Consider the following 12,056-nt stretch of genomic DNA (forward strand, 5'->3'; position numbering starts at 1 on the left):
GGAGGCTTTACAGGTGTTACAGACTCTTTGTCTGTTGAAGGCGTGTCCGGCTTGGGTTCTCTCACTTACGAACGAGGCCATTTTGAAAATATGGGACCATTGGTCGTGTGCGGTTTCTCGTGCCTCTTTGAGGGTCTTGAAGGGAGGGTCTATATGCAGCTCCCACATGGTTACCGATTTGTCCGAGGTCGGCCTTCTTTTTTCCTCGGTGTTTTCGTTATATTCCTTTCCGTTGGGGGCATATCCTCTTGGGATTACTCTGACGCTGTCTACAATTTCCTTTATTTGGTCAGTTGTCATGCTTGCCTCCTCTAGGAATGTTCGGAAGGGGCTTGGTGATTTGGTGATAGTTTGTTTGACAGCGTCTTTAATGTTGTTCGCGTCCTTCAACCTGTTGCCCATTCCTACAATTGAAATCATGAAGGAGGAAGGCTTGAATCTAGTGCCGATAGCGATGAACCCAAACGTCTTGCATATCCATAAGTGTTCACGTATGAGGAGGTCAGCGAATTGGGGGTTCAGGCCATCAATTAAGAAGCCCCACGGTTTAGCGTATTGGGGGGTTCCGCCACGTCTGAGGTCAATGGGGACAGGGGGGATAATGCTCACTTCTCCTACTTGGTGTGGGAATGCTCTTTCGAGGAAAGCTTCCATGTTGGTCTGGAAGTTGCTGGTGTTTTCTTCGCTGTGGGCGGCATCTAGGGGTAGGACTAGAATGGCACCTGCCTTTTTTAGCCAGGCTTTGGCACGGTCAGGGTTTGCTCCTTCAAGGAGGCGACCTGGGCGGAGGCCGTGTGCATAGAAGTTGGCTAGGCCAGGGCCGAGAGGTAGCCAGTTGAGGTCATCTCTTCCGTCATCGGGTTTTTCTGCAAGTACCGGCATGAAGGTTGGGTGGTCCGTGGCAATGGGGGATCCATCACCGTCCGTGGCTGGGCTCCGGGATGGAGGGAATTCGGTGGGGTTTATATTTTTTAGGAAAGCCGCTGAGCCTCCAGACTCAAAGTCGAAGACATCGGGGGTGGGCACAAAGGAGGGTTTGAAGTTTTGGGGGGTGGTGAGGAGGGGCCTCATCGCTTTAGGGGGGAGAAAGCGGGGGGGGGCCTTTAAAGGGCCCTGGAGTCTTGCGGCGGTGGGTGATCTTGCGTGTTTCCTCGTTTCATTTTCGGATGCTGGAGTAGGGTCTTGGTTTTTACCGCTTCCTTGGTAGTTCTTCCCGAAGAGGGGGCTGGGTTGGGAGGTGTCTGTATTGTCGGAGTCGGAGTCGTGGGTGATCTCCTCATCCTGGTCAGCTATAGTGACGGCGAAATTTTGTGGCACATTGGTTATGGCTGCTGCCATTTGTTCGTCCTCAGCCCTCAGCAGGGATTGGAAGGTTGTATGGAGGGGTACGGATGGCTGTTCAGACTGGGACCTTGTCAGAGGTTATGGGGTGAACAGGGGGGATATTTACCTCCATGGTTTAGCGGGGAACTTGTTGGGGGGGGAGGGAACTGACACAGTTCCTGCGGAGTTACCCGTTTTATTCCCGGCTGCTAGAATGCGTCGGTATTTTCGGTTGGCGGTTAGGGGGGGTTTGGGTTTTCCCGGATCCGGGTGGGGGGCAATTTCGGCGTGTGGGGTGGGCCGGGGTCGGGTCGGTTTGTTTAGTCATCGGGGGTCATTTACCAGTGGCGTTTTGGGGGCAAATGTTCAGAGTGTTACGGGTAGGCCTGGGGGGATAGTGGTGCCCCTTGATTCTAGCGGGGGAAAGTTGATTCTACGAGATATTAGGGTGTAGCGGGTTTCTTGCCCGGATGTTGTAGCCATGCCAGGGTGGAGATTTGGCAGCGGCGATTCTGGTTTAAATCAGCGGGCAAATTGACTACGCAATTTAGGAGTGGCCTAGGTAATGCTCATTTGGTTGTGGTATGGGTTAGTTCACACAGGTTGTACAGGTTATTGCAGCGGGATGGCAGGTGGTAATTATTTTTATTTTTATTTTTTGTTTTTCCGCACTTAGGTTGTTGGTCAGGGTTTTCGTCAGTGTGTTGTACATTGTCATAACTACCCTTGAGATCTCGTCCACTGTGGCTGGGGGGGGGAGTTTCCCGGCCCTACTCCTATCGTGGGCGCGGGGAAACTGGAGCCGGGGCTGCAGAGGTATGAGAGGGGGTGTCTCCAGAACGCTCGGGAGATCCGAAACTCGCTTTTTGGGGATACCAGGTCGAGCTTAATGGTGCAGTTTGGGTGTGTCGTGGATATGCTCTCGGAGGGGTTGTTGGGGAGTCATATGGTTGAGACGCAGATCGGCGTAGTTATAAAGGGACAGGGCGATTGGGTAAGGGGGTGAGGGAGAGCGTTTCCTGCTGGGCCATCTTGGCCGATAGTGGCCGGGGGCTGCCTGGGTAGCCGTTAGGTGACGGGCCAGGCTTCGGTTATGATCGGTGGCTAGTGGTGGGTTAGGGCGTCATTTGGGTGAGCATTAGGGAGGTGGTACTTGTGGTTTCATGGGCACTGTATTGAGGTTAGGGCTGAGGCGGGCGATTGGTAGGTTTCATAGGGCTCTAGTTTTTAATTTGATTTTGGGGGGGTCCCGGGCTCGGTTGTCTGCTCGGGCTGCGCCCTCGTCAGGGGGGAAGACAGATAGAGGTAGAACCTCCTGACTCTGCGAGTCTATAGTGGGACACCTAGTCTACGGCGCGTAGGCTGTGTGGATGTTCCCGTGAACTGTCCTAGTTCTTGCGGAACTACCCATAAACCCAATTGCCTAGGCCGCGCTCGGCGTTTTATAAGATGGCAATTGGGCGCTCATGGTCGACGGCCCTGGGCTCGGGGTCGGCGCGACGCCCGCCCTGGTGCCGCCTGAGCTTTTACCCCCTGGTCGACATTGCCGCCCCTTTTTCATTTCTCTCTCTCTTTTCTTTTCTTTTTTTTTTTTTTTTTTTTTTTTTTTTTTTTTTTTTTTCACTTTCTCGTGCGTACTAGCTGTTCGCTTTGCTTTTACCTTTCTAGTTTAACGACTTCGCGGTCGCGGGGAAGCTATTTATTATCTGTGCAATCGGGATGCGTATACATGTTCATGTTTTACGCTAATATTGGAGTCTTTCGAATACATTGGCAGAGAGTATAACCTTCAGAAAATCATGGTCCAAATCGTTGATGCAGGCGCTGCGAATGGACAAGAATGTCATGTGGACTTTCATTCGGACGGTGATTGGACATCCTGTTCCATCGTGATTCACTCATACCAAGTTTCAGCTCAGTCTTTGTCATTGCATCCGCCCATATTGGACTCTTGTAAACACATTCAACTCGAACCATCAATGCTCTCAACTCTGCATTATATTATTAAAGCAGTTTTATCCTAACATTACTTGTGACTGGGCCGGCTCTGTAGCAAGATGGGCAATTATCATGTTATCCATTGCGTGTATAGAGTATCGTTTTCGCCCCAGCGATAACTTTGGTTTAACTTTCATCTACAGAGATATATTAAGGATGTAGAGAAGCATGATACTTGATGCGACCCAGACAACTATGGCCTTTGCGGTAGTATGCCCGGTTTCTAGAAACCACGGTTGCAGAGGGTGTCACATTTGCCTCTTGGTGCTGGACCTATCTAACTGCTGTTTTTGGCTCCTAGGCGGGTTTATGTACACTGCCTGCAACATGCCTCGGAGAACGCCCGACGTTATGTCAACTTGAGCTCTCTTGGTGGTTGCCTTCAGGAGTTGAAACCTTCGGTCTGGAGAGAAAGCAATTTAGTCTGGTCACTTGGGCCGCTTTCCTCAGAGGCAATGATAGACGCGAAAGAATGCTAGTATGAAAGTGGTTGGTTACCAGGAACACTAGCACGGTTCCACGCAAAGTTGGCGAACAAAGGATATACGAGATAAACACAAGGGCCCCGGACGACCCTATAGCCATTGGATACGGAGGGCTATGCGAAGCGCACTGCAATACACCAGTAAGGTATCGAGGGCCATTGGTCACCCAGGTTTGTGCGGGTTTGCCGAAGTATCCAACACGAGCACTTCGGTGCGAAACGGTGATCTAAAGAAATATGTACCCGCGAACTAGTTTTACTCCCTTGGGAAGGCCAGTAACGATGGCGAGGAAACATCGACGGAGTCCTTGTCACAATGAACTATTGTAGCATATATCAAAGTCACCATCGTTTGTGTCTGCGTTCGCTTACAATCGCCCAATGTAGGGCATTTAGCTTAACAAGGATCGTGAGGGGTGAGAGGGCAGGGAAAGGGCATTTAGAGAACAGGGAGTCGAGGACAACATAACGAGTGGACTAGGACTCCAGGGGGAGAGGCGCGAGCGGAGGCGAAGAAAAAGAGAGACAGGGAAAAGGATGGATCGTTGGCCGAGCTTCTTGGACAGAAGCTAGTTTATAGGCCCACCAGTGTCGCGTTGTAACGAACCGCGGTTCAATCACCGTGCGATCCTTCGACATTCAGTATGCCAATAGAAGTGAAGGAGATGTTCCTTCAACACGCCCACTTGATGTCGAGTGGTCCCGAGACGCACCTCGCAATTTCCGGACTATGTACTGTGACACCGCTTGGATGTCAGGCTACTTTCGATCTCCATGCGTTGTGAACACGAGTCCCATGCCTGAGTAGGCGTGCTACATGGAGACATGGATATGAAGTTGAACGCAGAATGAACAGATTTTCTGTTTGCATTCGCGCTTGATGAATTAGCCTAATGATATGGAATGGAATTTCTTAGTTCTAAGAGTGAGCACGGCTGGAGTTACTTACGCATATATATTGACAAGCACTGTAAGGATTGGACCTGGAAGATTGGTTGAGATGGCGGTAGACACTGGTATTAGGGTGAGTGTGAAATAAGATCACCATAAAGTAATGGAAATAGAAGTTAAATAAAGCGAGGGGGAAAGGGAATAGGATGTAAACGCAGGAACAGATCATGTGGAATGGAGAGAAGCATTGTGACTATCTTGCGAGAGGTGAGATGAATAACTTTGTCAAAGGACTTGACGGTCGATCGAGTCTTACTGCACAGGTCTAGGCGTCCACGGCGGAAGCGTCAGCAGACAAAATAGTGCTCCATTGTCTCCGGAGCGACACAGTGGCTTTAAAGATGCTAGCATTTAAGAGCCTTCCTGGCAATCAGCGGCATCGGAGTTGGCCGAACACCTCTACAGCTTGTCAACATAAGGGCGAACAGCCCCAGGTCTATACATATATCATGTGAAATGAATGACCTGCCAGTACTGAAGGCTTCCTTCAACACATCCATTTGTGATCGCTAGCTGCATCCAGTGCACCATGCCCAAAGACCGTGCGTTCCACCGCATTTCCTCTCAGACGAAGCCACCGCACGCTCCTGAGACTCCTAATGACCAGCCGCAGGCACCAACCCCGAATGTTTCCAACACCCAGATCGCTGTCTCTGCGACTGAAAACGACCGAACGACGATTCAGGGGGATCATGATCGGTCTATAAGATCACATCCTGGTGCCCTTTCTGCTGGTGATACTTCAATGGGTAATGCCACGAAGCAACGGATGCGCCTTCGAGACAGGATATTCCGGAGAAGCCCCGGCCCCGATCCCAATCGCCCCTCCCAATCAAGTACACCCCAGCCCAATCATCCCATGACTGCACCCGTCCAGAACGATCCACGGTCACTGCTCTCTCCCCTCCCCACCGAAGTGATTCCGACTGCACTCGTTGGTGACAACGACGCGAGCGTCCGCACGCAGCAACAACCTGCAGATATCGGCCTGTCAGTTCCGACTGCTTCATCGGCGACAGCTGAATCAGCACCTCGTGGATCCGACAGCAATCGGAAGAATATGATCATCGGCGGCACTAAAGTTTTGCTCCAAACCGCGGCCGCTGCTCTCAAGCTCGTCCCCATCCCCAATCTTGATCAGATCCCAAGCATCCTTCTGTCGTGGATTCAAATTTATGAGGTTTGGAAATCGCCTTGTTGATCTTGAGTGTGGCTGCCTCTCATCCTTGGTGCATACATGTAGAATGTCAGCGGTAACACCGAGGAACTCGTCCAGTTGTGTGATGTAATTCAGCAGGTGCAACAATCGGTGCTTGAGCCCCTTGAGAAGTGGACTAAGGAAGAAATCACCCCTGAGCTTGAGGCCTTAGTGCAAGAATTCCATGGGTACGCATCTCGTTTTCCTCTCGTTCACATTCACTCATTCTCTTCGTAGGGCTTTGGAAACGCAATTAGAGGATATTGAATCAGTCCAGAAAAAACTCGTCATTGAGAAGATTATCCGAGCTCCCGATATAACACAGCAAATAACGAAAATGAAGAGCTACCTAAATGATGCTACTCGTCGATTCCAGGTCCGCACGCTTCGGGATTGTTTGGATAATTGCATCCTGACTAACCACCTCCGCCATAGCTAAGAATATCAATTTTAACTCTGCTTCGTGCCGAGCAATCGTCAATTGAATGTTCGTGCCTGTACATGCTTATGGACTGACTACTCACCAATACTTCCAGCTGTGCTTTCGAGACTCAATCCAGCTCTGGCCGAGCACACTTGTGTGACGAGCAAATCAGAGTGCCTTCCGGGCACGCGGGCCAAGATACAACAATCCCTCCTCGAGCACCTGAGTGAAGCCAAGAACCGTTTCGTATGGCTGCGGGGTTCTCCTGGGACGGGGAAGACTGCGATCTGTAAGAGTGTCGCTTCCACTATCGAGACAAAGGGTAGTCTAGCAGCGTCGTTCTTTTGGGATAAGAATCAGCCAGGATCGGGCTTGGATTCCATCAAACAATTCCCCTCTACCCTTGCACACCAACTGGCATGCTTTAATGAGGACTTCAAGTTCTCGCTTGTCAAGCTCCTTCGGCAACCGGCTTTGGTTTCCGTTCGGGGTTTTCCTTTGGAAAAACAACTGAACACTCTGATGATTGAGCCGATGCGTGGCCTGAAGGACAGATTCCCCTCTGGTAAGGACCGCTTCGTCATCGTTTTGGATGGTCTCGATGAGTGCGGCAACCAGGAGACATTGGAGTCCCTGATGGGTCTGGTACTTGCCCTTCAAAAGCTTCCACCGGCATTTGCTATGCTAGTTAGTAGTCGTCCTGAGCAAGGAGTCATATTGGCTTGGTCTAAACCTCGAACTAAGGAGCTCACCATACCATGTGAAGACGTGGACAAGATGGAGCACAATGAAGATTTCTATACTGTCCGCCGCATGGTGGAGGATGGCCTTCGAGAGAACTCTTCGTGGAAGCCAACAGAGTGGGAACTCGATGCTTTTTCCCGGGCTTGTCGTGGGTTGCCCGTCATTGCATCGATCCGAATTCGCGATGTCTGCCGGCAGGCACGGCGTGGTCGCACCCTACAGTCCGCATTCAAAGGCTTGCTTAGTGTCACTGATACACCTGCCGACCTCAACCACGAATACTTGCGAATCCTTCGGCAAGCCTATGAGGTAGATTCAGCTGGAATCCCCCCAGATGTATCCAAGATGTATCGCTTAGTAATCACCGCAATTCTTACGGCGTCTGGGCTGAGGAACGTGTCTTCCATGTCGCAGATGTTTGGGATTAGTGAGGATGAGATCTATGCGACGTTGGAACCAATCAGCTCGATCATAAATCTTCCCTCGGAGAACGAAAGTGAGATCACCTTCTATCACGCAACGGCACGAGAATTCATAACCGGGGAACCAATTGGTGATGAGAAAGACAAAGTATTTTTCATCGATGATGTGAATGGGTATCTCCTTGGATTGCCGCTCCTTCGACATTTCAACGATTGTTGTGAGCGGAACGTGTTTGGGATACCCACTGATCCCATTTCTTTAGGAGAACAAGAGAAATGGGATGAATTTAAGGCGAAAAAGAAGGATTATCGCAGCCGCTTCCACTATGTTGTTGAAAACTTATTCAAGCACTTGGACCCTTCGCAACTTTTTTCACAAGAGTCCAATGAATTGCAAAACGAGTTTGATTCCTTCATTACGCGAAACAGCCTGTTAACATTTATGCACTTGCAATACCACACGAGCGAGGTTTGGGATGGACGCATATTTCCTTCCAAGTTACTTGAATTTAACGTGAGTATAAACTATCTGTCCGATGCTTTTCTGATTCATCTTTGATAGAATCACGATTCAATCCAACTTCTGAGAGATTTACATCGGGTAAATCAATCCGCCGAGTACTCTCCATGGAGGTTCTATCGAATGGATCTCCCTTTCGCCCAACCCTCCGTTTACAAACAATATGGCCACCTCTCTGGCGTTCGGGTCTTCTCTATTCATGACAAGTTTGGTGACACGATTGCATTAAGCGAGGATTTGTGCAGGGCCCAAGAAGTCATGCACGCAAAGTTGACTGAAAGGGTTCGCCGATGGGGACAGGAGATCAACTACGAAGCTGAATTCTACCAACCTGATATTCGTAATGGCGTTGTGTCCTGTGCTGCACTCTCCCCTGATGGTCGCTATGTTGCATTCGGGTTTGGCAGCGGTGTCATCGAAGTTGCCGATATTGACCATCAGCGTACGATCTGCCAATTGCAGCACAATCCAGCCAATCTCCCTGTCTGGGTTGAATTTGTGCATGGTAGCCACAGAGTTGCTACTGAGGATATTGATGGGAACGTCACAGTCCTCGGCCATGGCATGGCCCCTGTGAAGCTTGGCAATCTTCCTTCTGGTCTCTATCCTGCTGAAACCGCCATCTCAGATAATGGATTATTCATCATACGGGCACCACGAAATTTCGACAACCCTTGGTACAATAACATGACGCTCATATCTGTCTCCGACTATCCTTTCATCCAGCCCCTCACCTCTCCTTCGGGCCTGTCCATCCCTTTCGCACCCCCTCCATCCAACCATCGCCATGGGGGCACTGAATTCTCCTCATCCAGGCCTCACCGTCGAACGCTTGGGTTCTCCCCAGGTGCACGATATGTCAGCGCGTTTGCCGGGTTCAACGCTTTCATATGGTCGACTCGATCATACGAGCTCATTGCATGTTATCGTGTGACAGACTCCTTTCATTGGATCATCAATCCCAACCGTGTCCCTCCAACTCACTTGCATCTCGTCCCTAATCCTGTATTCACTCAAGCCTCTCCTCCATTGGCAGAAGACGATACAGCTTATGCACATCGTTCTGATGATGCAGCGCATGATTCTGAAGATGAGTCCTGGATCAAGCGCCCATTTTACGACCTCTCGCCAGAACTGAATGACTACCGAGAAACGAATGCATGGTTGGCTTCCTCTGCAACAGGGGAAAACCCACTCATCTGGTCTCAATCAGTCATGTTCAACGGCAGAAAAATATTTGATCTTCCAGCGAAATATCAGCCAGTTACTTCCTTGCTCCCGTGGTACGGCCATCGAGTGCCAGAAAGCGATCGGCCCGGGCTTGGGCTATACCGCCTTCAGTCCAGCAGGAATGGAACTCGATTTCTGGTCCAGGGCGAGTCAAAAGCCCCAATTGTCATCGATATTAGCCAAATTGTTTAGCATTTACCAATTTGCGCTTAAGTACTCGTCACTTCCTTGACTATACACTCAATGCCTTTTGCTGTGTAAAATTGTGGACAGTCTTTGAATCCTTGTGTATCATGTACTGTGTCTTTATTGAACGTTAGACTTGGTAATGTACATAATATTGTTGTTGGTGATGATGGGTCTCTGGCGTTCCGCAGAGTACAAGAAGACGAAGTGCCAAAACTACTGGCAAGACCCGGAGGACTAAGCTAGATCGAATAAGATAATGTCGTCTTTCGGATAAATATTCAAAGCAGCATTGTTGACTTGCACTAAGCTTATGATACACCGCACTCACCCACACATTCGAGGTGCTGAAGGGGACAACAGTAATCCATGGATTTTTTATAGGTTGCATCCCCCAAGCTTTTACACAGGAAATTGTACATTCCGTCGTGGCCCCACCTAACTCCCTTCCCAACCATAAGATCGTGGTGTAGTCCGGCCGCCCGAACGAGTTAACGACTGGGGGATGAGGGCGGGGCAAGGCTTGGGAGTGCAAGCGCTGAAGCGTGAATCCAAGAAATACGCCGATATGCGTTTACAAGTGCGTCGAGCTACGATGCGTATGGTGCCCTAGTCATATGATCAACTCGAAGCATGGAGAGCGATGGGTGTTGAGATGATATCACTCGATCCACGTCAAGCCATAATTCATATAATCGTGTCTGAGAAACGTCATCGAATGCGGCATCGTAGGTGCTTCTGACCAGAGTCGAGTTCTGGTATCGAACTTGGGGAGACTGGAGTTCGCAAATGAGATCAAGAGTGACGCGCAGTAGAATATCTCAAACGATTTGGAGTGGCACTTGGGCCACCGGAATTGAAATGTAACGAAGTATTGACATAGTACAAACAATAGAGGAACAATGAGAGAAGGGGATACTTATGGGTCATCGAGAGATTTTCGACCTCTTCAGCTTGAATCTTGATTTTGTTTGAAAGCGCTTGGTGTTGTTTCCATGCCCAACACGCTGGCTGATCAGGCTAATGTGGCATCGTATATGGCACCTTGGACAACCGATATCTAGACCTATAGAGGGGGGTTCTCAGGACGTTTGAAGAGGGCCTAGAGGCCTCTTTTGTATGGGAACATCCTAGGACGTCCTGAGATGTTCTGACAATTCACTTTCAATTCAAATGTTCAAGTAACGATGTCCTTAATTCACAATCCACTTCTGGAGCTGTGTGCACGCAGAATCATGAGTTCGAGTAATAATACGAAATAAAGAGGCGATTGAGAGGAATTCATCGCAAAAAACCCGATGGCAAATGGTTGAGAACTGATGGAGAAATGTGTGATTCTCGGTTCACTCAACACCGCACGGGAGTGGCATGCGTGGGAAATGACATGCAAGGTCAAAGTTCAGTGCCTCTCAGATGTCAAAAAAATACGAGAAAATATGTCAAGTTTACTTTGAGGACATGTATTGTAGTGCACAAACTTCCAGGACATTTGGACTACTATTCAGTGAGATAGGGGAAATGCACAATGTATTCCCCGCTCCTCCCATACTATCTTGCTCATTTCTCCACCATTTGGAATGAGAACAACTGCGTTGGAAAGCTAAGGTTTAGTATAGTTGAATGGTGTAAAGTTAGAACGGTTATGGGGAGCGGTTGAGGCTTCCAACACAAGTTTGGGTTTCCAGGCCACTTTCTTATTGTTCTGTCTTTTTCAATTTCTTTTATTAGTGTTTTCCATTTCTTAAACCCAATTGGAATGTTCTTGAAGCTACCATAGCATATTATTTCTGTTTGTTTCTACAGGGAAAGGTTCATACACCACAAAATAACTATTTTTATGGATTTTACACTGTAGCCACACAGCGCACAGGCCCAGTCTTGCCTCCATTCGCACATCCATTTAAGACCCACATTACTCGCTCTTTCTAATTTTTTTCTATTTTTCTGAAACCATTTTCAGTTCCTAAGCAGGATTCTCATGCACAGCATAACTTTCAACTTCTTATTTGACGGTCTCCACAACTACGCATTTATACCCAACGTTCTTATACTCGATCGATAGAGCACGATTAGGTCTCATACCATGCCAATTTTCGTGCTGAATGGACAAATATTAGTAGAGATTCTGATTCAACACCATGCTGAATCTCACGTGGACTTGACAGCACCTGTCAATGGTGGTACCTCAAGAACCACAGGGCCAATTTGAATAAAATTGAGCTTGTTGGAAAGCTGGAGGAGAGGAGAAGTTAGTGTGGCTCAAAAAAAGGCATGGAAAGCGACGGTTTGGTTTCGCGTCGACCTTCTTTCATATCAGGCTGCTCCAGCAGTATTTCCTCCATTTCTCCCCCATTTCTTCGTCGATTTACACATATTTTGTATCATTGGAAAGCTGTTATCAAAATGAGTCGAACTAGTCTGTAGCGGAGAGATTTGGTTCAGCCGTTGTGAAGATCGTCAACTTTATTCATTGTGTTGCCATCAATCGGCATAACTTGCAAATATATTGACAAAGATGCAATCTATTTCTCTCAAACTTGGTACTATAGGAAGAATATTCTCCACGGGCACTCAGG

At 48.8% G+C, this 12,056-nt stretch overlaps 1 protein-coding gene across 1 annotated transcript; it reads left to right on the forward strand.

The window, feature by feature from the left end:
• Positions 1 to 1,888: 1,888 nt before the first annotated feature.
• Positions 1,889 to 2,329, forward strand: EI90DRAFT_3024796 (uncharacterized protein; the record flags this gene model as incomplete). The annotated part of the gene is made up of 3 exons (XM_039057906.1): positions 1,889 to 1,911; positions 2,000 to 2,022; positions 2,055 to 2,329. 3 exons carry the CDS (start codon positions 1,889 to 1,891, stop codon positions 2,327 to 2,329), a joined length of 321 nt encoding a protein of 106 aa, XP_038907522.1.
• Positions 2,330 to 12,056: the final 9,727 nt, after the last annotated feature.

This window comes from Cantharellus anzutake, assembly GCF_015039405.1.
Source record: "Cantharellus anzutake strain C23 chromosome Unknown EI90scaffold_305, whole genome shotgun sequence".
Classification (NCBI taxonomy): Eukaryota; Fungi; Basidiomycota; class Agaricomycetes; order Cantharellales; family Hydnaceae; genus Cantharellus; species Cantharellus anzutake.